Source organism: Mus caroli, unplaced genomic scaffold, assembly GCF_978045245.1.
Source record: "Mus caroli unplaced genomic scaffold, Mus_caroli_1 scaffold_2, whole genome shotgun sequence".
Lineage (NCBI taxonomy): Eukaryota > Metazoa > Chordata > Mammalia > Rodentia > Muridae > Mus > Mus caroli.
Genome location: NW_028227257.1, coordinates 148,993,989 through 149,021,720, shown reverse-complemented (window position 1 = coordinate 149,021,720; position 27,732 = coordinate 148,993,989). Strand labels below are relative to the sequence as shown.

The window sequence follows — 27,732 nt, the reverse complement described above, 5'->3', positions numbered from 1 at the left end:
TGCTGTGCTACCACTCCTAACCCTGAGGTAGGTCAGGCTAACCTTGAACTTGCTATGTAGGTGAAAATGGGCTTGAGCTCCTGGTCCTCCTGCCTTCACCTCCTGGTTGCTGGGGTTACTGGCGTGCACCACCATGCACTGGCCAGTGCCCGATTTCTATTAACTAAACTGTAGCAACTGATTAGACCAAAAACCTTGTGGGCAGCATTGTAGCTGGGAGATGATTCAACCACAGCCAGTGTCACTTGTGAGGCTGAGACAGGATTGTCATGAGTACAAGGCCAGGCAGGCCAGGATATAAAATAATACCTTGCCTCAAACAAACAAACACATGCATACATACATACATAGAACAAACAGACAGACAAACAAACAAGGGGGCTGGAAGGATAGCTCAGCAGTTAGAAGCACTTGCTTATTCAGAGGACCCAGGTTCAGTTTCTATCACCCACTCACCCACATGGTTGCTCACAACCATCTGAAACTCCAGTTCCAGGGGATTCAACACCCTCTCTGGATGCTGCAGGCATCAGACATGCACACAGTACAGAAACATGATTGCAAGCAAAGCATATATATATATATATATATATATATATATATATATCGCTTTTAAAATTAAAATTGTCTTTATAAAAAACAACAAACACCCCAGCACTTGAGAGGCAGAGGCAGGCGGATTTCTGAGTTCAAGGCCAGCCTGGTCTACAAAGTGAGTTCTAGGACAGCCAGGGCTACACAGAAAAACCCTGTCTCAAACCCCACCCCACCCCCAAAAAACCCAACAAACAACAATAAGACCCAAAGCCTGCTGTGGTGGTGTACACCTTTAGGGTCAGTACTTGGGAGGCAGAGGCAGGAAGAGCTCTCTGAGTTCAAGGCCACAGTCTTGTCTACATAGAGGGTTCCGGGCCAGGCAGGGTTGCATGGTGCGACCCTGCCTTGAACAAACAAAGAAACAAAAAACACAGAAATGAAGGTATCAAGACCTCAAAAGATGAGAGGGAGATGTTTACAAATCAGAGGACACAAGGGAGAAGCTAAATGCAGTGTCAAGTCCTGGAGCAGGAAAACATATTATTGAGAAAAGAAAAGAAACCCAGACACAACCTAGAGCTTGTTAACATTAGTTAGGCAGTGCTGATCTTGGCTTCCAGGACGTTTATCAGCAGCAGAGACACAGAACAGGCAGGCATGGGGACTGTCTGTCTTGTCTGTGTACGTTGTGATTTTAAGAGAAAAATAAAAATAAAAATGTTTTCTTAAATTTCCCCAGGAGTCCTAATCGTCTGGATCCTGGTCCTATGCCATCCTGGCTTGTTCACGTGACCCAGTCTGACTCTCTTACAGATGCCGCCCCGGGACATTTAACCTGCAGCCCCACAATCCATCGGGCTGCAGCAGCTGCTTCTGTTATGGCCACTCCAAGGTGTGTGCTCCTGCTGCTGGGTTCCAGGAACACCACATCCGCTCAGACTTCCGCCATGGTAATTGTGCATGAGGTCTGCCTTCCTTGGCCCTGGCTGAGAATCTCAATTTGGAAGCTGGGATGGGGACAGCAACAGCCCTTCCACCATCTCCCCCTTTGGAAAGACGCCCTGTGCCCCACAGCCGTGGTGTGTAGGGTGGGAAAGGGAGTCACCCAGCATCTGCCACTGCCCCGGGGCTCCTTCCCCAACCACCACCCCTCCAGCCTCTTACACTTTACCATCAGGTAGCACTGGAAAATTGGGTATTGCTGCGGCAACCCTGAGTCCTGTAGGGCAGCCTCCACTTACCAGCAGGAGAGTTAGTCTCCTCAGTATATGTGAGTTTCAGCTTAGAATCTTGGCCTTCATTTATTAAGCACCGTCTGTATGCCAGCCAGTGCTGCTCCCTGTTTTAGGCAATCTCAGGATCCTTCTAGACAGGTCTCTCATTCGCAGTTTACAGACTAGATCCCATCTATCTGAGATTGGTTCTGGCTACTATGATTGTGTCTTTGGAACAAGAGGGTGTAACTCCAAGCTCTGCAATCCATCAGAGTCCAGATGCCCAGCAATCCTCCTTGGAACATTCCCCCACACCTGAGAGTTTAGTCTTAAAGACTGGACATCAATTTCAGGATGTCCAGTTACAGAGGCAGTGGGCCCTCTGCTGGACACCACACAGAAAGCAGGGTACCACATAGCAGTGATTGGCCTGAAACTAGCCAAAGGCTTCTCCTCTGAATCCTAAGACAACAAAGAGAGGGCTAGGGATGTAGCTCAGTAGATAGAGTTCTTGCCAACCTTGCACAAGGTTTGTCCGGGACGAGGAATCGTGGTTATGCCTCGGGAGACAGGGGCTTATGTGACCCAACTTGGCCTCAAACTCCCTCTGACTTTAGAGCCCTACTGGAACTTGTCACTGCACATCACTGTTGGGGTGAATATTCTGTGTTCGACATTTAGGAGCTGGTGGCTGGCATACCAGAAGCATGGGAGTGTCCGAGCATCCTCTGCAAGGGAGCCAGAGTGGGCTTCTCCTGGGCCTGCGAGGAGGGGAGGAGCTCTCAGCCCCAAGTAGGTAACAGTCAGTCTCCATTGGTCACACATCCCAGGTCCCCGCTGCTGCTAATAATTCAGATCTTCAGAGTAGGTGAATTCTGTTTGGTTGGTTGGTTGGTTTTTGTTTTGGTTTTGGTTTGGTTTGGTTTGGTTTGGTTTGGTTTGGTTTTTTGAGACAGGGTTTCTCTGTGTGGCCCTGGCTGTCCTGGAACTCACTCTGTAGACCAGGCTGACCTCGAACTCAGAAATCCGCCTGCCTCTGCCTCCCGAGTGCTGGGATTAAAGGCGTGTGTCACCACGCCCGGCGAATCCCCACCTCTTAATATTTTGCTAGAAGGATTCTTTCAGCACAAGCTTAGGGTGCCAGTCAAACAGGTGCTGGCGAGCGGCCATGGATTCGGTAGCATGGAACACATACATTTATTCTCTTTGTGTATTGGAAACCGGAAGCAGGGACTGGGCATCACGTCACAGGGCTGTGTCTCCCCTCCAGAGTCCACACCCTCCCCCACCTTCAGAAAAGCTGTCCTTCTTATGATCACAACTGACCTTCGTCTCTTCCTCCCTGGAGATCCCCTGGACCTTACTGGATAATCCAATAGACATCTCCTACTCTAGCTGCAGCTTAGTCCTTTTTGACCTGGTCAAATCGCCTCTGGTTAGACCCCAGGGATTATGCTTGGGGACACCTCTGGGTGTTATGACTCTTCAGTCAGACCACAGCATATGTAAAATCATCAAAATACTGTGTGTGTGTGTGTGTGTGTGTGTGTGTGTGTGTGAGAGAGAGAGAGAGAGAGAGAGAGAGAGAAAGATGCATGTTTGCGTGGAAGTGGGCACAATCATGTGTATGGGCACAAGTGCATGTGGAAGCCAGAAGTTGATGTGAGAAATCATCTGACATCTCTCTTCCACCTTGTTCCGCCTTGTTCATTGAGGCAGGGTGTCTCAGTCAAACCCGGAGCTCGCTGACAGGCCAGTCCCCCACTAGCCAGCTTGTTCTAGAGATTTCCTTGCTCTAGCTTCTGAGGCTAGGATTACAGCAGGCCACCATGCCCATTGAGCATGGGTTCTAGGAACCCAGACTCTGGTTCTGTCACTCTGTGTCAAGCACTCTAACCACTAGGACATCTCCCCAGCCCTGGCCTTGAATTGCATTGTGCTTGGATGGTTTATTGTTGCCATCTATGCAGATGCTAGGGGCTGGTGGGATGGCTCAGCTGTTAAGTACTCTGGTTGCTCTTCCAGAGGTCCTGAGTTCAAGACCCAGCATCCACATGGTGGCTGGTGACTCATGACCATCTATAAAGGGATCTGATGCCCTCTTCTGGCATGTAGGTGTACATGCAGAGTACTCCTACATTTGAATGATAGATAGATAGATAGATAGATAGATAGATAGATAGATAGATAGATAGATAATAAACAAATAAGAATACAGATGATAGAATCAAATTAAGCATATGGAGCTATCAAACCTCTTCCCTCTTATCTTCAGAGAAGTTCCTGGGAGACCAGAGACTCAGCTATGGACAGCCAGTCATACTGACCCTCCAAGTACCCCCTGGAGGCTCCCTACCTCCTATGCAGCTGAGACTGGAGGGGGCAGGTTTGGCTCTGGCTCTGAGGCCCTCCAGTCTACCCAGCCCTCAGGACACCAGGCAGCCAAGACGAGTTCAGCTCCAGTTCCTGTAAGTGTCCTCCCAGTCCTGAGAGGTGGGAGTGGGGTGGCAGGCAAAGTGGCCTTTGAGGGCTAGGCACACTGGGAGGCTCTGAGGACCCCAGCCTCTTGGCACCACCTGTCCCTACATCAGGCTGTCCCATTGATTTTCTGTCCTTTACAGCTTGCAGGAGACTTCTGAGGAGGCAGAGTCCCCACTGCCCACCTTCCACTTCCAGCGCCTGCTTTCCAATCTGACTGCTCTGAGCATCTGGACCAGTGGCCAAGGACCGGGCCATTCTGGTAGTATGATAACAGTTCACACCCTTAGAACATGGTCCATGGAGTTCCCCCAGCACGGATTCTGAGATTGAGGAATCAGGACACTTGCACAAGGCAACAGAAGTGTGTCTGAGGGCAGAGGCAGGGGTTGGACTGCCGGGAGCAGGAAGTCCTGGGGAAGAACAACTCTAGGAAGCCGGTTCACATCCTTGACAGAATCCTGTACCACCCCGTCCCTCATCTTCCTGTGAGCACTGCTCACCCTGCTGGCCAACAATGACATTGCACCTCAGCCACTTCATGGGCTGATCCGGATTCTAAATTCACCCAACTGTTTTTTTTGGTTTTGGTTTGGTTTGGTTTGGTTTGGTTTTTTGTTTTTTTTTTTTTTTTTGGTTTTGGTTTTGTTTTTCGAGACAGGGTTTCTCTGTATAGCCCTGGCTGTCCTGGAACTCACTTTGTAGACCAGGCTGGCCTCAAACTCAGAAATCCACCTGCCTCTGCCTCCCGAGTTTAAAGGCATGCGCCACCACACCCAGCCTTGACTGTTGATTTTAAAATTGTTCTTGAAGCCTGGCGTAGCAGTAATTCATGCCTGTAATCCCAGCACGTAAGAGGTCAAGGCCAGAGGATTGCAAGCTTGAAGACTGCACAGGCTATACAGCGAACACCCTGTCTCAAACAGTTGACCCCTTTGTATGCATGGGCCCCCTTGTGGGTTCTCAGGAAGTATCGACTGGACATGGATGCAGGTCCCCCCTTGCTTCTCATTCTGCAGGCCAAGTGCTCTTGTGTGAAGTTCAGCTCACATCGGCCCGGCCCCAGCGTGAGCTTGCCCCTCCAGCCTCTTGGGTGGAGACCTGCTTATGTCCCCAGGGATACACAGGCCAGTTCTGTGAATTCTGTGCTCCGGGATACAAGAGAGAAATACCTCATGGGGGTCCCTATGCCAACTGCATCCCCTGCACCTGCAACCAGCATGGCACCTGTGACCCCAACACAGGTAAGTCCCCAGAATCCCATTCCAAAGCTCCCTGAGCTATGCGGATATGGTGGCATGACGACTGGACCTCACAGATGGCCCTTGGGAGACATGGGCACTGGCCTGTCCTTGCCCTGTTCCCTGGGACTCCTCCTATTACACCAAAAGTCCTGACTGGAACCTAGGGGCCAGGGATTGTATGCACCTGAGGGGGCTTCAGCCAGCCTCTCTACAGGCGTCTGCCCACTCCTCCTCCTCCACCACCACACCCTGCAGGCCCTGGGAAAGACCCCTCAGAGCCTTGCTTCCCAGCAGGTGCTATAAGAATTACCAGCACAGACAGCAACAGGAGAAAGACATTCAGAGAGTCGTACAATGACAGGAGCTCATGGGTGTTCACCCAAAGCCACAAGCCAAGTGTCCTCACTGCTTCGTGACTGTAACCTTGGAAAAGTCACTTCTCTCCCTGAATGTCCCCATCTATACAGTACAGACAGCAGTAGTATACACTGCCCAGGCCATGGAGACAAAGTCCATGAAGGTCAGGAATTGTCTAGACATTTAAAAGAACAGAACGCTCTTTGCACTGAAGTTCAGGGGTAGCTGACGGGGTGGGCCGTGGGTGGGCTCTTTTCCTGGGAGAGATAGATAAATAATATAAAGGAATAAAGCCGGGCGTGGTGGTGCACGTCTTTAATCCCAGCACTCAGGAGGCAGAGGCAGGTGGATTTCTGAGTTCGAGGCCAGCCAAGGCTACACAGAGAAACCCTGTCTCGAAAAACCAAATATATATATAAAGGAATAATATAAAGGAAGGAATAAAATAGTCGTATCCCCTTCCTCCCTAATGTCTTCTCCTTAATTCCTGTAGACATGCAAGTAATATATTCTCCATTATTGTCCCATTTGTTTCCAAGTGGGGTGACCTCATGACCTGTAGGTGACAGAGCCACACCTCCCACCAGCTTGGGGAGGGGGGGTGGTGGCTGTCATTCAGTAGAGCTACTTCTCCTACCTACAGAGATACAGAAACCTCTCCAGAGGTCATGTGGCCAGGAGGCGCTAGGGGACAGACACAGGCCTTTTCACCTCTGTGTCACAGGCCTTTCGCCCTGCTGCCTCCCCAAGACAGGTGGGATCTCTGATACATAGAACATTATCCATGGCTCCTGTGCCCGGCAGACATCACCAATTGAGCCTAGATGAAGCCTCGCAACCCTTTCCTGGATAATGCTCCCTGCAGATCCTGTTGAGGAAACAGAATCTCCTCATGAGATGGAACTGATTTTTCACCCCCACGGAGCCCTTGACTTTGCCACAACTTTCCATTCCGTATAAGTTAGCCTTCGTCTGTAAAATGGGTAGAGCAGCTGGTCTAAGAATCAAGCCTGAGGGTGTGAGCTGAAGCAGGAATCCTCCCTGGCTCTGCCTACCTAGGGAATGAAATTCCCTTCCGTTCTCCTCACAGCCATGGCTGGACACTGCTGGTTGTCTCCTGTAGGGCCCCTCTTGGGTCCCCATGGTGAGTCACAACCCTAGGCTCTGAGCAGACTCCAGGGGTTGCTGGACTGGAGAAGGGGGTCTGTGGTGTCCTTCGTCTTCCAGTACCAAGAGTTGCCATACCAATAGCATGTACATACTATAGTTCCTGTACAGAGTGAGCCCCTGCAAGACTGGAAGCCTGAGCCAGGGTCTCCCTTTAAGTGGGGCCCTCAAGGTGAAGACAACACAGGAGCAGGGCAAGGAAACACTGTTGCTGTGCCTTTCATTGGTCGGGAGAGCTGTGAGATAGGAATAGTGAACAGTGTCCAATTGTCCCTGCCCACCCCTGCCCCCAGCCCTGGCTCTGCCACCCCATCCATCCACTCCTGCCAGCATATTTGTGGTGTGGCCTCTGTTACCATCCATCCCAGCCTCTAAGACAGGGATCTGAGGTGCAAGATGGCCACCCAGCCAGTAGGTGGCAGAGCCACACCTCTTACCCACCGAGGGGCGGGTTAGAAGGTTTTCCCAGCTCACACACACAAACCTTAAGTGATGGACATGAACCCAGGCAGTCTGGCTCAGCGGGATTTACCCCAAGCTCCTGTCTCTCTAGTCTACCAGTGTGTGTCCCTCAACTCCTCCACCAGGATACTCACTGTCTAGGGTAGCAGTTCTCACTCTGTAAGTCGCAACGTCTTGGCAAACCTCTATCTCCAAAAATCTTTACTTTACAATTCCTAACTGTAGTAGCAAAATTACAGTTATAAAGTAGCAACAGAAAAAACTTTATGGTTGGGGGTCACCACATCATGAGGAACTGTGTTAAAGAGTCACAGCATGCCAGTGGCGCTTGCCTTTAATCCCAACACTTGGGAGGCAGAGGCAGGTGGATTTCTGAGTTCGAGGCCAGCCTGGTCTAGAGTGAGTTCTAGGACAGCCAGAGCGACACAGAGAAACTCTGCCTTGAAAAACCAAAAAAAAAAAAAAAAAAAAAAAAAAAGATTCGCAGCATTAGGAAGGTTGAGAACCACTGTTCCAGGGGCTTCTGGGCTGAGGTAGTGAACAAGTGCCTTGCTCCTTAGGGATCTGCCTGTGTGGCCACCACACCGAGGGTCCATCCTGTGAGCGGTGCATGCCAGGTTTCTACGGTAATGCCTTCTCAGGCCATGCTGATGATTGCCAGCCCTGTCCGTGCCCTGGCCAATCAGCCTGTGCAACCATCCCAGAGAGTGGAGATGTGGTGTGCACACACTGCCCTCCTGGTCAGAGAGGTGAGTGGCTTGTGCTTTGTTTCCCAGAAAGACCAAGCCTGAGCCCTGATCCTGCCCTGGTTCTAACAGAGGTTAGGGTATGACAGGTGGGACAGAACATGGTCCAAGGGTGGCAAGCATGACTTCTGAGGACAGAGTCTCCTTGTCAAGGCCCCAGTATGCTGAGAGTTACTGCAGACCTGGGGCCTTGGCCATATATAATGGAACCTTGGAAGGCCTATATGTGGGGTTTTAGAGTTGTTTTTAAAGTTGTTGGGAGGAAGCCAAGGGACCTGGGATCCTCACTGCAGAAAACCCCAACGCTGAGGTTGGCATGTCTCAAAGGAAGGCTCAGCTTGGGAAGTGATGCTGAAGAAACCAGACCACCTGAGTCTGAGACTTAGAGCACAGTAGACAAAGATCAAGGGCAGGGACCACATTCCTATCCCCTTGGCGCTGGGGAGGCAAAGGCAGGGGGATACCGGGAGTCCAGGAGGAACAGTGGGGCTCAGGGGTCCTGTCTCAAAACACAAGGTAGAGATTAAGGATGACACCCAACACTGATCTCCGGCTTTCACGCACATACACGTATGTGTACATCCACACACATGCACACTCGTTTGCCTGTACACACACGTGCGCACACACACACACACACACACAGGACTTTCCAGAGTTCAGGTTTTGGTGAGTATCTATCAGGCAACAAGAGGCAAACAGCCCTCTCCTCCCAGGTTCCACCCTTCCTGCTCCCACTCTCTGCTGCAGGGCTTCCCCCTCCCCCGCTCTTCCCTCAGAGGTGCGTTTAACAGCCTTTGAGGTGACTGCAATGCCCCACAAAGTCACCCACTTAAAGTGGACAATTAAACGGCTATCGGTATATTACATCATTAATTCTTTATCATAATAAAACCCATATCATAAAGCTGTCCTCCTTGGCCATCATTTTAAGCGTGTGATTCATTGGCCTAAGGGGCCCTGGCATCGTGGGCTGTTCCCTGCCACCATCCTCCCCAGTGAGCGCCCGCCGTGCCCACTGAGCTGTCATCTAAGCTCCCTGTCCCGCACCCACTCCTCACTACTATCTGATTATGTCTCTGAATTTGTCTCCTCTAAGTAGAAGAGAATGTTGTCCTTCTGAGACATTTAGTATATGGGATTAGTGTCTGCACTGAATGGTTTTGTGGAGTATCCTGCTCCCTGGGGGTTAGACTCTGTACCCACTGGCATCAGACTGCCCCTCTATTTCTTACCTATCCCCATTTCCTGACCCCCTCTAAACCCAGGCAGTGAGAGTGAACAGTGAGAGATGTTTGCAGGGTGGATGGGACATTCCTAAGAGAGGACATCACAGGAGCAGTTGCGGCTGCCAGAGGGAACCACCCCCAGAGAGAGGGCCTGGGTAGCTTACAGATCAACGATTTCAGATTTCCGCTAGCTTCTTTACCCACATCACCTCCTGGGGCCTTGGGAGAGAGTAGCATGCAGCTTCCCTGGACTTCTGAGTTGAGCCTGACCAAAGTCCAAGTGATGCTGAGGAAGATGCTAATAAAGATGCAAAGGATGATGGTGGACCCTGTGGTACCTGTTACTGCTGAGTGCTCTGCAGTTAGTGCTCTGCACAAATAACCTCATCGAGGCCTCTTGTGGAGCAGCTACAAAGCTCTCCTCACTATAGAGGCGAGGAGCCAGGAATGAGGAAGGCATGATGGCTTGCCCAAGGCCACACTGCCAGCGGGCAGTGCTCTAGTACCTGACTGTAGGCCAGCTTGAGCCAGAGACCCCACATAGCCTCAGAGGCTATATGATAGCTATACAGCCTGCTTGTGAGTGCAGCTGGCCAGTGCTCCAAACCTGCCCCTCCCATCCACAGGACGACGATGTGAGAGCTGCGAAGATGGCTTTTTTGGGGATCCTCTAGGGCTCTCTGGAGCTCCCCAGCCCTGCCGCCAATGCCAGTGCAACGGGAACGTGGATCTCAACGCTGTGGGCAACTGTGATCCTCATTCTGGCCACTGCTTGCGCTGTCTGTACAACACGACAGGGGCCCACTGCGAGCACTGTCTGGAGGGTTTCTATGGGAGTGCCGTGGCCACAAGGCCTGTGGACAAATGTGCTCGTGAGTGCCCGAAATCCTGGGCCCATGGGGTAAGGCACGAGAACCACTGTCCTCAACCCTCATTCGGGACCCAGACAGGATAGCTGAGAAAGCTATCAAACCAGCTGGCCCCTCTGCTTGTCTGGGCCGCCTTAGGCAGGTCTCTTGCCTTCTTTGTTCTCTAAAAAGCACTGGGATTTGTTCTCCCCTAAGGCCCCTTCAGTCCTGACATCTCATAAGCTCTCATCCCACACTTTTGCCCTACATTAATAATCCAGCACTTCTCTCATATCGATAGTTAGCACATGAGGCTGATGCGGGGATGGTAAGGTCAAGACTTTCATCTGCCCCCCTTTACCTGCCTGGGCTGCACTCAGCCTCGTGCCTGCCACAGGACCACAGCCTGCATCTGCCTGAATCAGGCTCCTAAAAGTCCTGCATCAGCAGCTCAGCTTTCACGCTGATCAGATGCCCTCAGAACCGTTTCTCACATGGCATCACCCACACCTCAGTGCCCTGCAGTGTGGACCCACCTCCCAGAAACCCCGCCCTGGCATCAAAAAGGGTGCTGCACTATAGTTCCTGGGAGAGCAGAAGTATGTAGCTCCAGAGATGGCTGCCAGGCTCTGCCAGTGATCAGGAACCACATCTCTGGCCTTGTCTCCAACCTGCAGCTTGAGGCAGACTCAGGAGAACTTCTGTAGCCCCACTCTTCTGGGCTGACATAGCAAATGGGCTGAGACTTGAGTTTGTCCCTTGAGCCTTACCCAAGAGGATCTCAGGAACCTGGCCTGAATAACTGTCATCTCTGGGGCTCCCTTGGCTTCCTAGATTCTGCCTATAACCCCTAAAGTCAAAGTAGATGATTCTAAAATACCCTTTCCTGCAACTCTCAGCCTGCAGCTGTGACCTGAGGGGCTCAGTCAGTGAGAAGACCTGCAACCCTGTGACTGGCCAGTGTGTCTGCCTGCCTTATGTCTCCGGGAGGGACTGCAGCCACTGCAGCCCTGGCTTCTATGACCTCCAGTCTGGGAGGGGCTGCCAGAGGTAGGGCATGAGGCTATGAGTGCCCCTGGGTGTCTTGCCGGGGAAAGAGAACACCATGGAGCCTCAGGGACAGGCCTGGTCTGGAATGTGCCATCTCAGGTCCATTTCCAGATACGCTGTGCCCTTCACCAAAGGGTACAAGAGCTCAGTCTCTCGGTATCAGATGCCCAGGAGGCTCTGCCAGCCCAGGAGGCAGGCCAAGAACTGCCCAGGTGGCTAGGTGGGCATGGGGCTGGTCTGCTCTGATTCTCATCTCAATAACACCTATCACTGGGTGATTTTTTTTGACCACAGCAGCACCTGAGACAGATGTCTCAGCTTCAAAGGAAGACCCCAGGGAAAGGCTGAGGGAAGTCTTCCTTGTGTAGCTCCTTGGAGCCTTCAATGTGTGTGAATTTCACAGTGACTTACCAGATCTGTAGATCTGTGCCCATGGTGGCTTGGGGTTGTTTTTTTTTTTTCCTCCCCTGTGTCCTTTGTCCCTGAGTACCTCTCCAGCTATTTGAGGTTCAGCGGCAGCCTGATCAACCCTCATTCTTGTTTCATTTCATAGCTGCAAATGTCACCCACTTGGATCCTTGGAGAATAAGTGCCACCCCAAGACTGGCCAGTGTCCCTGCCGACCCGGTGTCACTGGCCAAGCCTGTGACAGATGCCAGTTAGGTTTCTTTGGCTTCTCCATCAAGGGCTGCCGAGGTGAGCAAGCTGGGTCCTGGTGGGCTGTGGGAGAGCAGGGCCAAGGTCTCTTGCTGGGGAATGACCCACGAGAAGCAGGTATGGTGGGGAAGATGACAAGCTTCAATGCTGGGTCTGGAGAACTTGAGGTGCAGGAGTGTGAGGGATGAGGGGTCCTAGAGGTACCTCTAATGTGACCACTGCACCCTGCATATCTGCCAACAGCAGGTCACTTGTGAGCCAGTTTCTTTGCTTGTACAGCCACTGTTTTGGCAGTTCTGGGTCCCTGGGGACAGTGCATTAAATGAAATTGAAGAGGAGGTTGCCAGCTCTAACCTTCTGATTAGTCTTTGGCATGGACCCCTGGAGTTTGCATTGCAGAACACTCAGGGGTTGTGCAAATTCAGATTTGGGAGTGGGAGGTGAGTAGGGGATCACCATCGAGTCCCAAAGCTGGCTGCTCTCCTCCAGACTGTAGGTGCTCCCCACTGGGTGCTGCCTCATCTCAGTGCCATGAGAACAGCACCTGTGTGTGCCGGCCTGGCTTTGTGGGCTATAAATGCGACCGCTGCCAGGATAATTTCTTCCTCGCGGACGGTGACACAGGCTGCCAAGAGTGTCCCACCTGCTATGCCCTAGTGAAGGAAGAGGTAAGTTGTAACACCCAGATACGCCCACCTTCAGATCGATTTCACATCTCCATAGAGCACCAGCCCCATGCTATGGCCCAGAGGCTGCCTGGCCATCCACAGATCTCAAGCCTGTGTTCCCACTGGCCACCCTCTCCTAAGTTCACCCAGCCTCCTCATCCCAATCCACCTGGCCCTCATTTGGTCCTCTTGTCACATCCCATCCTACCCTCCCAAAGACAAGGTCATACTTGTCCAGCTCAGTGGGGATGGGATGACAGGCCAGACCAGGAGTCCCCTCCCCCTTTGTCCAAACAGAGGACAACTTTGGAAGGCTTAATATCCAACTCCAGAATAGCTCGTTCAAGCCTTTGAGCCTCCCGGGCCCAGTGTGGCTCAGAGAACACAAGGTGATGCAGAAGAAAGCGGTCCATCCTGAGCGCTAGCTCATGGGGCAGCAGGCCAGGTCCCTATGCCCAGCCATTTCCATTTTTGTAGGACATCATGCATTTTGCACCATTGGGTAAACTAAGCTACCATGTCCCCCCACCCTCACCCCCACCCCCCACCTAGAACAGTTTTTTTTTCTTCCAAATGAGTTCACAAAAGGCACAGAAAGTCTAGGCTCTGTCTGAGCACTGGAGGCTTTGGGTCTGAGGGCAGAGCTTGGGACCCAGCCCTCTGCTTAATGTGATTGCAAAGGGCATAGAGCCACGGCAGGCACCCATGTCACAGCTGGCTCCTGCTCCACACAGCTTAAATGCAGCTGCTGTGCACATGGGTGAAAGCATGAGCTCAACCCAGCACACACTGGCAGCACATGCCCATGGCACCTGCACTGTGTGCTGAGCCCAGAAACAGTGACCAGGACAGACAAAGCTATGCATGGGGGCCGGAAAAGAGCTTAGCCTGCAAGTTTGAGGACCTCAGAAACCAGGAAAAAGGGGGCATCATGGCATCCAGAAGCTAGGAAGGCAAAGACAAGCAGATCCCCTTGGCTTGCTGGCTGGTCAGCAGAGATCACTTGATGAGCTCTAGGTCAGTGAAGGATTCTGTTTAAAAACAAAACCAAACAAATATAACCCAGCAAAGTTGGTGTTATCCAAACAGGAACAATTTCCAATGTTGATCTCTGACCTCCATACACATATGTGTGTGCATATGCCCCTGTCCATGCAAACATGGACACACATGCACATATAAAAACACATATGCATACATGCACTCATTTGCACACATCTTCATGGGCCTCCTTTTCACTCCCTCTGTCCCTCCCTCAGTAGGGCATGGGTGTGGCTGGCATGGTGTCAGCAGGTACTAGGCTGTAAGAGTGGAAGTAGATGGTGAAGTTGGCAAGATGGGTCCTGGGGGCTGGTGAGCCCTTAGCACTGAGGTGCATGCAGGATAGAAAGGGGAGAACCCAAGGAAAGGATGAAGCAGGCCAAAGCCAAGGGTAATACACAGCACCAGGAGAGCCTGGTCTCACACAGCTTTCCTTCCCACTGTCCTCTGCAGGCAGCCAAGCTGAAGGCCAGGCTGATGCTGATGGAGGGATGGCTTCAGAGGTCTGACTGTGGTAGCCCCTGGGGACCACTAGACATTCTGCAGGGAGAAGCCCCTCTGGGGGATGTCTACCAAGGTCACCACCTACTTCAAGGTACAGAGGATGGCACACTGGGTGGTGAGGGGACTGGTAGAGGTGAGGGGACTATCTCAGGATAGTCATGACACCCCACAGGCCTCTCCTCCCATGTCCCTAGCCCATCTGTAACGACATTAACATGCGTCTCTGTCCCTGCCTCCTGCCCTGCACTGACTATAAGCTCAGGGAAACCTGGTCTGGCTTCACTCATTTAACCATTTAGCCACACACTTTTGCGCGCCTGGGGCGCTGTTCCAGGTGCTGAACAGGTGCAGTCCTCTGGGGTTTTGGTTCTCAGCCCGTTGGCTTGCTGCCCTGTCTCCAGCCAGTGCTTGGCACATTTCAAAAGAATTAGTAACTAAGAAAAGAAGACCTGTCATTAGGCCAGGTGGAATGTGGCCTTGGGATATGGAAACTTTGCAGAATGTTGAAACTGAGCTGATCACTCTGTACAGCTGCCTTTTGCAAGCAGCTGTGCTTTGGCAGCTGGCAGAAGGTGAGCAGGGCGAAGCATCAAATGAGAGGACAGTGGGATGGCCCCACGCGGGACTCAGTGAGAGTCACAGCACTGACTTGAGTTGGGGCACAACTACCAGCTCCTATTCTGGAGATGCCCACTGTGGTTCCAAAGGGCCTACAAGTCCCGGTTTGCCATCCCTGAGCCTCAACCTTTACAGCTATAAAATGGGCAGATTTCTCCTTTGGTGTACTGGAAGCAGGGGGGCAGAGTAGCTCTGGGGAGCCAGCTGTGCCCAGGCGGGTGGAGGTCTCAGGTGGAAGCTTGAGTGAGGGGCCTTTCATGTGGAATCTCAATCAGTGATCACTGGGTCACTGGCTTCCCACAGAGGCCCGGGGGACCTTCCTGCAACAGATGGTGGGCCTGGAGGATTCTGTGAAGGCCACTTGGGAGCAGTTGCAGGTGCTGAGAGGGCATGTACACTGTGCCCAGGCTGGAGCTCAGAAGACCTGCATCCAGCTGGCAGAGCTGGAGGAGACATTGCAGTCCTCAGAAGAGGAGGTCCTTCGTGCAGCCTCAGCTCTCTCATTTCTGGTACCATGATCCCCCAACCCTGCTTCCTCTGGAGCCCATGTAGGGGTCTTTGCCCCCAAGCCCTGTCCTTAATCGATTGCCCATGGTTTGATGTTACCGGCAAACTGGCTCACACTGGGTCTCTCACTGACAGAGAAAGGCACAATATTGACACCATTCTCTTTTGCCCAGTCAGCTACCCGGCTGTAAACCTTGACTTTCCAGGACAAGCCTTAGCTTTTCTCTCTGCTCCTTAAGGCAAGTCTTCAGAAAGGATCCAGCGCACCCACCAATTGGAGTCACCTGGCATCAGAGGCCCAGATCCTCGCCAGAAGGTGAGGTGTGGAGCTCCAGGGTATGGGGGACTGTGTTCCTTGCTCTTACTGTTGACAGAGGGGGTGGAGCAGTCCTTCTTGGACAGGCTCCAGTTGTCAGGGTTAGCCTCTAGGAGCTAGGACCAGATGAGCTAAGGGCTGCTCAGTGGGGCGGGGGAGTAGATGTGACCAGCATAGGAAGGGGTTGGGTGAGGTAGAGAAGGAGGTGCAGATGTGTTGGGGAAAAGCTTGCTCAATGGACCGAATCTTGGCATCTGGTGGCTTAAAAACACACACACGTTTTTTTAAGATGTAGTTCACAGGGCCTGGGGAAGTGGCTCAGTCAGTTAATTTACTTATCACACAGGCATGAGGACCTGAGGTCAATCCCCAAAGGCCATGTCAAAAGCCAGCTGTAACAGGTGCCACTGGCTTGTAACTTCAGCAATAAGGATGCAGAGATACTGGATGCAGGATGCACCATAAGGATGTGATCCTGGGAGCACACTAGTTAGCCAGTCCAGCCTAGTTCCCAATGAGAGACCCTGTCTTAAGAACCAAGGTGTGGGGGGGGGGGGCTGGTGAGATGGCTCAGTGGGTAAGAGCACCTGACTGCTCTTCCGAAGGTCCTGAGTTCAAATCTCAGCAACCGTAATGAGATCTGACACCCTCTTCTGGTGTGTCTGAAGTCAGCTACAGTGTGCTTATTTATAATAATAAATAAATCTTAAAAAAAAAAAAAAAGCTGGGCAGTGGTGGCACACGACTTTAATCCCAGCACTTGGGAGGCAAAGGCAGGCAGATTTCTTTTTTTTTTTTTTGGTTTTTTTTTGAGACAAGGTTTCTCTTTATAGCCTTGGCTGTCCTAGAACTCACTTTGTAGACCAGGCTGGCCTCGGACTCAGAAATCTGCCTGCCCGGATTAATAATAATATCTTAAGCTGGGCGGTGGTGGCGCAACCTTTAATCCCAGCACTCGGGAGGCAGAGGCAGGCGGATTTCTGAGTTTGAGGCCAGCCTGGTCTACAGAGTGAGTTCCAGGACAGCCAGGGCTATACAGAGAAACCCTGTCTCGAAAAACAAGAACAAACAAACAAACAAAACCAATAATAATAATAATAATAATATCTTAAAACAAGATAGAGGGAGCTGGTGAGCTGGCTCAGTGGTTAAGAGTGCCGACTGCTCTCCCAAAGATCCTGAGTTCAAATCCCAGCAACCACATGGTGGCTCACAACCATCCATAACAAGATCTGATACTCTCTTCTGGCGTGTCTGAAGACACACTACAGTGTACTTACGTATAATAAATAAATAAATATTTAAAAAAAAAACAAGGTAGGCATACCTGAGGTTGACCTCTGGCCTACACACACACACATACAGGTGGTGTCTCAGTCAGGGTTTCTATTCCTGCACAAACATCATGACCAAGAAGCAAGTTGGGGAGGAAAGGGTTTATTCGGCTTACACTTCCATGCTGCTGTTCATCACCAAAGGAAGTCAGGACTGGAACTCAGACAGGTCAGGGAGCAGGAGCTGATACAGAGGCCATGGAGGGATGTTCTTTACTGGCTTGCCTTCCCTGGCTTGCTCAGCCTACTCTCTTATAGAACCCAAGACTACCAGCCCAGGGATGGTCCCACCCACAAGGGGCCTTTCCCCCTTGATCACTAATTGAGAAAATGCCTTACAGTTGGATCTCATGGAGGCATTTCCTCAATTGAAGCTCCTTTCTCTGTGATAACTCCAGCTGTGTCAAGTTGACACACAAAACCAGCCAGTACAATTGACCCCTTGTCAACTTGACACACAAACACATCACTAGTAAGCCTCAACCCTTACATTCTTATTCATCCCCAAGATCTAAATAACTTTAAAAGTCCCACAGTCTTTACATATTCTTAAAATTTCAATCTCTTTAAAATATTCATCTCTTTTAAAATCCAAAGTCTTTTTACAATTAAAAGTCTCTTAACTGTGGGCTCCACTAAAACAGTTTCTTCCTTCAAGAGGGAAAATATCAGGGCACAGTCACAATCAAAGCAAAAATCAATCTCCAACTGTCCAACGTCTGGGATCCAACTCACGATCTTCTGGGCTCCTCCAAGGGCTTGGGTCACTTCTCCAGCCATGCCCTTTGTAGCACACACGTCGTCCTCTGGGCTCCAGATGCCTGTACTCCACTGCTGCTGCTGCTCTTGGTGGTCATCTCGTGGTACTGGCATCTCCAAAACATTGCATGACCCCTTCAGTCCTGGGCCTTCAAGTACAACTGGGGCTGCACCTTCACCAATGGCCTTCCATGGCCTCTCACAGTGCCGAGCCTGAGCTGCTGTGTGACCCCTTCATGCCTTCAAAACCAGTACCACCTGGGTGACCCTTACACATTACCAAGTCCCACTGCAGAAGGAGTACAACCTTGCCTATCTCTGGAACACAGCCTCTTTGTGCTTTCAGAAAACACTTCCCAGAAGATGTCACCTCAATGATGCTGGTCTCTTCTTAATCACCGCTAATTTCTTAGCTCCAGCTAACCAGCATCAATAGTCCCAGTAATGCAAAGTTTTTGCTTTAGTAGGTCTGCTATCTTGTTAATCACAGCTGATTCTTCAGCTCCAGCTAACCAGAACTACAAAATCTTCACAATAAAAACAGCAATGGCCCTGAAGAGAGTTTTTAATTTTCCCCCTGAAATTTCACAAACCAGGCCTCCATCTTCTGCACTGTTCTCAGCATTATCTTCCAAGCTCCTACACAACATCTGACAGAGCTCTTAACAACGAATGGATCTTCAAGCCCAAAGTTCCAAAATCCTTCCACAGTCCTCCCCAAAACATGGTCAGGTTGTCACAGGAATACCCCACTCTGCTGGTACCAATTTGTCTCAGTCAGGGTTTCTATTCCTGCACAAACATCATGACCAAGAAGCAAGTTGGGGAGGAAAGGGTTTATTCGGCTTACACTTCCATGCTGCTGTTCATCACCAAAGGAAGTCAGGACTGGAACTCAGACAGGTCAGGGAGCAGGAGCTGATACAGAGGCCATGGAGGGATGTTCTTTACTGGCTTGCCTTCCCTGGCTTGCTCAGCCTACTCTCTTATAGAACCCAAGACTACCAGCCCAGGGATGGTCCCACCCACAAGGGGCCTTTCCCCCTTGATCACTAATTGAGAAAATGCCTTACAGTTGGATCTCATGGAGGCATTTCCTCAACTGAAGCTCCTTTCTCTGTGATAACTCCAGCTGTGTCAAGTTGACACACAAAACCAGCCAGTACAGGTGGGAAGATGATTCTTTTTTTCTTTTTTTTTTTCAAGATTTATTTATTTATGTATATGAGTATACTGTAGCTGTCTTCAGACACACCAGAAGAAGACATCGGATCCCATTACAGATGGCTGTGAGCCACCATGTGGTTGCTGGGAATTGAACTCAGGACCTCTGGAAGAGCCAACAGTGCTCTTAACTACTGAGCCATCTCAGCACACTCACACAGGTGCATGTAAAGGCCAGACAACAGCTTAGGGTGACATTTCTTAGGTGACATGTACCATTTTTTGGACACAGGGCTGCTCGCTGGCATGGGGCTAACCAATGAGGCTAACCTGGCTGGCCAGCAAACCCCAGGAATCTGACTCTCTTCCTTCCCTGGCTGGGATTACACATGCAGGCCTCTGCACCCAGCTTTTTATGTGGGTCCTGGGGATCAAACTCAGGACCTACTGCTTGCAAAGCAAGCAGTTTGCCAACTGTGCTGTCTCTCCAGGGCAGCAGCTGGATGCTTTTTTTCTGCTTCCTTTAAAAAAAAAAAAAAAGCAAAAATACCTTATGATCCTAAAAGCATAGAATTCATAGCAAATTTCATCTTTTACATTTTACATGTATTACATCACATAGATACTCCTCTTTTTGGTGTGTGTGTGTCTTTTTTTTTTTCTTTCTTTCTTTCCTTTTTTTTTTTTTTTTTTTTTCCGAGACAGGGTTTCTCTGTGTAGCCCTGGCTGTCCTGGAACTCACTCTGTAGACCAGGCTGGCCTTGAACTCAGAAATTCGCCTGCCTCTGCCTCCCAAGTGCTGGGATTAAGGATCTATGCTACTATGTGCAGCATATTTTCCTCTTAGAATAAAAGGGAAAAAAAGATATATTTGGAAGCTGGGGTGATGTCTCAGGGGTTAAGAGCATGTATTGCTCTTCCAGGGGACCTGAGTTCAGTCTCCAGCACCCACATTAGGTGGCTCACAGCCTCCCACGCTCCAGCTCCAGGGAACCTGACTCCCACTTCTCCACCTCTGAGGGCTCCTGCACTCACATGCACACACAGACACACATGTACACACATAGCAAAGATAAATAACTCTACCTATGGCAGCTAGACAGAGTAGGATCCCGGGAGCTGGAGTCTCAGGCAGGTATGAGCTGACCCATATGGGTGCTGAGAACTGAATTCTGGGCCTGTGCAAAAGCAGAAGGCGCTTTCCACCCCTCTAGCTCACAGTTTTCCTCTTTAGCTCTGGCGATCAAACTCACTTTAGAGATGTGGAGACAGATCCAGAGAAGTTAGCTGACTCCCTCATGGAGGACACATGATAAGAGCCAGGATTGCCCATTCCCCGCTGTGTTGTCTGTATGAGAGGCCATGTGGTGGAAGGCTTTTGCCCATCCTCCTACCCGCACCACAGGTGTAACTGATGTGTGACAGGAGTCAAAACCCAGAGTGTCCCTGCTGTTGCTGCGGTGGCAAGTGGCTGGAGACCCTTGAAGCAGGCAGGGGTGTGGTCTGGGCACCACCACTTGTGTGTGCTCACAGTGACAGTCATGCCAATTCATATAGCCACAGGGACATGGCCACCAAGATCGAAGCTACCTCGGAAAGGGCCCTGCTTGCCTCCAACGCCAGCTATGAGCTCCTGAAGCTGATGGATGGCAGAGTGGCCTCGGAAGCCCAGCAGGAACTGGAGGACAGGTGAGGTCTCCATGGTGTGCAGAGAAGCTTGGGCTGAGCGTCCAGGAGCCTGTAAGAACCAGCTAGAGGCTACTGCTTCCAGAGCCAGCTCCCCCTTGGTCCTTCCTATCATTCAAGTCTCCACTGTCAGTGGCATGTAATACACAGTATTAATTACCCTCCTAGTTGCTGTAACAAAGTACCTGATCTGAAACAACTAAGGGAAGAAAGGTTTCTTCTGCTTCCAGTTCCAGGGAGGTCTTCCATCATACTGAGAGAGACTGGGCTTAGAATCACAGCGTGTGCCCCAACAAGCCAGGTTCAGCTATTTATCCTTGGATGAGAAGGCCATATTAATAGTGAAAAACATAAGAAGGAGACTTATCAACATGGCCACACTGGAAGGAGGGACAAAGATACGCAGTGGGGAACTCCTTGCTGTTCCTGTCGGTTTGTCTTTAGGCAGTTAGGAAGCTAATGTTTAAGCAGTCCTGGGCAAGGTGTGGCCTGCCCATCGGAGTCTCATCACGATTCTGGTTGCTGTCCTTTTCTTGTGATCTTCTCGGGGAAAAGGCTCTGCCTCTGGCTGGCTCAGGAGACAGGCTTTCTCCTGAGGGAATTCTTTGTTGGTTGGTTTGGTATTTATTATTTGAGGCCTGGTTTCTGTATGTAGCCCTGGCTGTCCTGGAACTCACTCTGTAGACCAGGCTGGCCTTGAACTCAGAGATCCTCCTGCCTCTGCCTTCCAAGTGCTGGGATTAAAGGTGTGTGCCACCACTGCCCGGCTCCTGAAGAAATTCTAATTCCTGGAATCCAAGGTTTCTGTAACTTGATAACATTCTTCATCTCTGTTGGGCCAGTTATCCATGGCTTCATGTAGGGAAGGCCTGGGGCAGGAGCAGGAGGTGGGCTGGCGATGTTGTACCTACAATCCAGAAGCAGAGAGTGAGCAGGAAGTCACCCACTTCCTCTGGCACGTCTCCACCTCCTCAAAGCTAACTCCTCAATGACACTACACGGGAACCACCAAGTGTTTACATACATGCTCCTGTGGGGGCCATTTTACATCCAAACAGCAACATATGCCAAAGGTCGGCAGCAAGAGCATGGCCAACCAAGATCACAGCCTACGCCACTGGTCTTCTATCCCCCCCCCCCCACACACACACAGGTAGCTCTCTCTGCAGCTTGCCAAGAGGATCTAAGGGTCTACAGAATGTGTGATTCTCAGGATGCACCCTAGCCTGGGCAGAGAGGCATGGGAATAAGGCAATAATGGGTCTGCTCATCTGAAAGCTTTGCACGGGGCGAGTCTGACCTTTGCAGATCAACAGCTCCAGCCAACAGCTTTGAGAGAGATGGAGGGGGGGGGCATGTCCTGCACCCTGTTCTGTGCCTCATCCTGACCTCTTTCCTCCCAGGTACCAGGAGGTGCAGGCAGCTCAGACTGCCCTGGGCATAGCTGTGGTAGAGGTGCTGCCCAAAGCTGAAAAGGCACTGGCCATGGTGAAGCAAGTCATTGGTGATGCAGCCCCACATCTCGGCTCGCTGGTCACCCCTGAAGCAACGGTCAGTTCAATATCCCTGGATCGCCTCGTCGGGTGGCAGTGAAGTTTCTAAATAATGGAGCAGCCAGAGGGTCAGATGGAGGCGGGAAGGGCTTCTCGTTAACTGGGAAGTGGCCTGTTGAAACAGGAGGGGTTCTGCCAGTCTTCCATCCCAAGGCTATAACTATGACATGAACAAGGACATCAGAGGGATGGGGGTGATGTGTGCCCCAATTCCCACTCCAGCAATGACCTTGACCAAGGATTTCCCTCCCTGAGTTCTAGCCACTAGTAACCCTCTATCCCTTGGACTCGCCCTCCTGTGGCTTAATTTTAGAGGTGGGAGCTGGAGGGGATCTAGGCAGCCCAGCACTGAACACTCCTCATCCTGCCTAGCTTGTCTGTTGGGGAATCCTGAGCTCTCCAGCCTCAGAAACCCGGCTTTAGTAGAGCACTAAGCCAGCTGTTGGTGCAGCTCCTGGGGAGAGTGTGTGCACAGCATGCACAAGGCCCTGGGTTCCACCCTCAACACCAAGGAAGTAAAAGCCAGAAAGAAAGCTCTCCAAGTGCATTTGAGACAGAGGCTGCCTGCGGCTACCGTCTCATGGCTTCCCTTGCTTTCTTTACATGCAATAACCTGGATGACCCAGATACCACTGAGAACTCGGGATCATACACAGCTACACAGTTCTGCCTTTCTAACATCAGGAGTGCTGTATTCTGAAGCACATAGGTTAAGGTTCAGATGGAGGAAGGGTTGTGAGTCTGGGAAGGGATTCTCTCACCTTACAAGGAACAAAGGCAGTATACCCACAGGTCAGGCCAGGTAGCAGGAGTCACCCAGGGCTACCTAGCCAGAAATTGGTGGGGCTGGGGTCTGAGCCTCCACTGGCAAATTCTCCCAGCTTGATTTCTCTGAAACCCTGCTGTATCCTGCCATTGCCTTGCCCCTGAGTATCTGAGGTCCCGGGGACAACAGGAGGCACTCTGAGATCAGGATCAAACGTTTCAGTTCTGGGCTAGTAGCCACAGGCTGACCCTCAGCACAGTGGGGCACTTTTCCCTGAGCAAAGGATCTGGTCCTCAGCTCTACCTGAGCCTACCTTCTCCTCGAATCCTCAGAACTTCCAAGCTAGGGACCTGAGCTGGAAAGTGAAGGCCCTGGAGCAGAAGCTGAAGCAGAAGGAGCCCGAGGCAGGTCAGGCTGTGGGAGCCCTGCAGGTGGAGGCTGGGAGAGCCTTGGAGAAGATGGAGCCCTTTATGCAGGTCAGCTTTGAATCTGGGACCTGGAAAAGGGAGGGGCTGCCTCCAAGGGAAACTGGGCTGGGGTGGGGTGGGGTGCAAACATGAAAAATAGCACCTCCAAGAGTCAGGCGCCTCCCTCGAAATGCCTGAGAGCTTTAAAGTAGCCAAGCCAAGGGAGGGGAGTCTGGGTGCTGAGTAGAGAGTAAAGCAGTGAGAGGAAAGAGGATAGACAGATGACAGGAGTGGGCAGGTAGATGACAGAGACCATATATATCCACACACCCTCTCTCAGAGTCAGTCACAGACTGGATGGCTCTTGTGTCTCTTCCTTCTGTCTGCCCTTACATATGCCATGTTCAGAGGCACCCACTCTGAGTAGCCCTTGGGACTCAGTGTTAAGTTCCACAGCCTGGTGTTCGGCCCAGAGAGATGACGTTGGATGGGGATGGAGGTTTCTAGAATGGGCAGTTGAACTCAGAGCATCCTGCAAATGTATAGAAGACCCATTAAAAGTTATTGCGCTAGAGCGTTTTTCTGAGGGAATAATTTCAGACTATGGGACGGTCCTACGAACAGCATCCGAAGATCTCAGACCCCTCCCACAAGGCCATTTCATGTTGTCTTAGTCAGCCACAGGATATGTGCTAAACTCAGGAGAGCAACGTGACACCACCCAGGGACACAGCCTACTGACCAGACTTAGAACCCCTGCAATGGTAGTCATGGCTTCCCCACAGGCCCCTCAGCTTCCCTGCAAACCCAGGATGCAAGTTCTTTTGAGGAGAAAGGAAGTATTTGAGGATTGGACCCGGGGCCTGACACCTACCCAGGCGAGCTTTGCTGTGTTGAGGATCTACATAGTGCCCTCTGACCTGACCCATACCACACACACACACACACACACACACACACACACACACACACACCAACCCTGTCTGAGAAAGCCAGGAAGACAGGCAGCTGCTGCAGACACTCAGGGAGCTGAGTCCTGTGAGGAACAGACCCTCCTCTGCAGATGCTCAGTTACCTACAGTCCTCACAGCCCCCCCCTCCCCAGTCCCTACAGTCCTCACAGCCCCTCACCCTTCCCCCAACCTCCAGAGCCTGAAACTAAGGCTTCCCTGGCTCTTCAAACACACATTGTTGATCTGTAGCAAATCCCACAAGAAACCACTTTGTTTTTCAGCCTCAAACATTTTATTGATTATTGCTAAGTGTCTACTTTGGAACTTCCAACAGCAGCAGGTTAAATAAATATTTATGTGTGCCAAGAAGACGCAATGGAACCTAAAGCCTGGTTTAAGTGTGCTACCACCTAGGCCTGTGTTCCCCTTCCCTTGATAAAGCTTTATATTTGAGCTGTTTGGAAATAAAAATTGACTCCCACCTCAAGGGACAATTTACCCTGTTTTTTTGGCCTTTACCCTTCTACCATGCTGCACTGCCCCTGTCTATGTTCTGGAACATTCCTCCTGAAAGTAACCCCAGGAACACATACCGCTAGGTGGTGCCTCCGCTCCCAGTCTGAGACCCTGCATGCCCCTCTGCTGTCCCTGACTTTGCGTGAGCTGTAGCCTGTCCTCTGACTGTGGAGGTCAGAGGACAACAGTCAGAGTTTGCTGTCTGTTCCTGCCAGGTGAGTCCTGAGGCTCAAACTCGGATTTGTCAGCCTTGGCAGCAAGCACCTTGGCTCAGTAGACATCTTACGGACCACAGATACCCGGAAGAACCCAGCCCCCTTTGATTTTTGTATTATACATTCATTTAGATTTTGTGTCTGGGCATGGGTGGGGTCATTCATTTGCTGCAACCTGAGGACAACTTGTGGAGGTCTGTTCTCTCCTTCTACTGTGTGAGGCCTTGAGGTCCTTTACCCACTGACACCTAGCCAGCCCAAATTCCTTTCTTAAAAGCAAAACAAAACAAAACAAACAAACAAACAAAACCCACCTTTTTATTAGCATATATTAATTACATGTAATAATTAGGTTTCATCATGACAGCTTCAAACATGTGACAGGATTATTTCAGTCATGTTACCTGTTATGCATCCTATTATGGGGCAGTGTCACAAGGTCCCGCTCCTCCCTAGGGAGGAGCTAATGATTGACAGAATGTAGTAGTCTTTGGTGGTGTAGATAGGCCCGCTGAGGCACCCCCTTCCTACACACCTCATCACGCCCCCATAGAACATATTCTTATATCTATTTATCTTTTTATAAACACATCAGATACCGTGATGGTACAGGGTACCGGTTACCGGTTCTTGCCAGCCTCCCTCCCCTGGCTTATTTTCCCAACAGGTTACCTATCATTCCACTCTTGTGTCTTTTGTGTAAGCTGGAGTGTCAGTGCGGTTGCTTACTTCTGTCTTAGCCACTATTCTCTTGCTGTGAAGAGATATCATGATCAAAGCAACTTACAAAAGAAAGCAGTTAATTGGGGCTTGCTTTGAGTTCCGAGGGGTTCAGTCATTGCCATCACAGCGGGAGGCATGGCAGCAGGCAGGCAGGAAGGCAGAGAAGGTTGCTGAAGCAGTAGCTGAGAGCTATATCCTGACCCATAATCAAGAGACAGAGAGAGAGAGCAAGACTGAGCTAATCATGGGCTTTTGAAACCTCAAAGCCCACCCCAGTGACCTCCTCCAACAAAGCCACACACCCAATCACTAACTGCAGACCAAACAATCAAATATATAAGCCTGGGGGGGGGGCATTCTCATTCAGACCATCACATATGTGGGTACCTTAGCAGTGCCTACACTGCTAAAGACAATGTCTCCTCCATCATCATTACTTCAGTATAAATCCATAGGAAGGAGCAGGACCTTGGGATGCCCTGCCCCCCCCCCCAACAGCACGCTGGATGTTGAGGGCCTTGATGATATGCAGAGCTTGTACAGGTCGGCCCAGCTGCTATGAGCTTAAGAATTCAAAGTTCGAGCCATGCCCTGCGGTCAGCTTCCTGTGACTCTTACATTCTTTGTCATCTCTCTTGCACAAGCAAATCCGAGTTCTTCCCTATCTAGTCACATCTGGCAGCCATGGGGCAGGTGCTTCAGAGCCAGGGGCTGATATCGCAGTGTCAGGGGCTGAATTGTGTGTTGTCTCCTCCTCCTCCTCCTCCTCTGGCTGAGTTTCCTGGTCATCCTCCAGGCTCCTGAAGACAGGGGTCTTCTTGGGATTGTTTTGGGGCTCCAGTCATGTAGTCAGATTGGGGCTCCTAGAATCAGGGTGATCTCCAGCCAGTCATTCTGAGGTTTGGGGCCCAGCTTGTCCGTCTGGGGCTCCTAGATCTCCCTCCAGGTGGCAACCCTGTCTTTCTTTTCCTCCTTCCAGCTACACAATAAGACCACAGCTGCCTTCACACGGGCTTCCTCAGCTGTGCAAGCTGCCAAGGTGACCGTCATAGGAGCAGAGACCCTGCTAGCTGACCTAGAGGGTATGTGTGTCCTGCTGAGCCCTGCATGCTGACAATCAGTCAACTTGCCTTAGCCAGGGATGCCTATGCCACAGGGAACAGAGTCGACTTATGTGGACTTAAACCAGGTAGACCGGTCCTTCTGCCTCTCAGGATTTCCACTATGTTTGTCTCTCCGACTCATATGCCACTCACCAGGTACTGGCCCTGTGGCCACCACAGCTAGCTCCCAGCATTATCATCCCAAGTAGAGTCCCCCAGGATTAAATTGGAAGAGACTCTGTTGTCACTGGCAGTGGGCGTGGCTCAGTGGTAGAGAGCTCTCTAATGTTTGTGAGGTCCCAAGTTCCATCTTCAGCACAGGTAAAAAGCAAAACCAGGGGCTAAGCATGAGGCTCAGTTGACACGGTGCCTACTGAATGTGCATGATGCCCGGTGTTGGATCCTCAGCCCCAAATAAACCAGGCCTATGGCGTATGCCTACAACCTCAGCTCTCTGGAGGGTCAGAAAGCCAAGTTCATCCTGGTCTATACAGGGAGTTTGAGACTACCCTGAGCGTCATGAGACTCTGTCCAAAAAAGGAAAAAGGAAATGCTGGGTGGTGGTCATACCTATACTTCTTAGATAAGGTAAACTAGCAAGAGTGCCTCAAGCTTGGGGCCAGCCTGGGCTACCATCGTCAGTTCTAAGGCAGCTTGAGCTATTGAATGAAACCCTGTACCCAAAGGCCCCAAACAAAACAAAACTGGAAGCTCTGTTGTAGAGTTTCTCTTTAGAGCTGCACAGGTTTTCATGCCTGCTCAAACGTCTGCAGCTTTAAGAAAATGGAGTTGAGCTGGGCAGTGTGGCGCATGCCTTTAATCCCAGTACTTGGGAGGCAGAGGCAGGCGGATTTCTGAGTTCGAGGCCAGCCTGGTCTACAAAGTGAGTTCCAGGAAAGCCAGGGCTATA

The 27,732-nt window shown here is 51.0% G+C and overlaps 1 protein-coding gene across 1 annotated transcript in view; it reads left to right on the top strand.

The window, feature by feature from the left end:
* Lamc3 (laminin subunit gamma 3) overlaps positions 1-27,732 on the top strand; it is a 59,573-nt gene that overhangs the window by 23,075 nt on the left and 8,766 nt on the right. Inside the window, exons 8-24 of the mRNA XM_021186157.2 lie at positions 1,351-1,487; positions 2,433-2,543; positions 4,027-4,219; positions 4,373-4,491; positions 5,249-5,473; positions 8,020-8,208; positions 10,061-10,306; positions 11,182-11,332; positions 11,886-12,028; positions 12,479-12,657; positions 14,152-14,293; positions 15,124-15,329; positions 15,567-15,643; positions 20,458-20,589; positions 21,990-22,137; positions 23,238-23,381; positions 26,699-26,801. Of these exons, the coding sequence (XP_021041816.1) occupies positions 1,351-1,487; positions 2,433-2,543; positions 4,027-4,219; positions 4,373-4,491; positions 5,249-5,473; positions 8,020-8,208; positions 10,061-10,306; positions 11,182-11,332; positions 11,886-12,028; positions 12,479-12,657; positions 14,152-14,293; positions 15,124-15,329; positions 15,567-15,643; positions 20,458-20,589; positions 21,990-22,137; positions 23,238-23,381; positions 26,699-26,801 (2,645 nt within the window). The remainder of the gene's footprint in view (positions 1-1,350; positions 1,488-2,432; positions 2,544-4,026; positions 4,220-4,372; positions 4,492-5,248; positions 5,474-8,019; positions 8,209-10,060; positions 10,307-11,181; positions 11,333-11,885; positions 12,029-12,478; positions 12,658-14,151; positions 14,294-15,123; positions 15,330-15,566; positions 15,644-20,457; positions 20,590-21,989; positions 22,138-23,237; positions 23,382-26,698; positions 26,802-27,732) is intronic.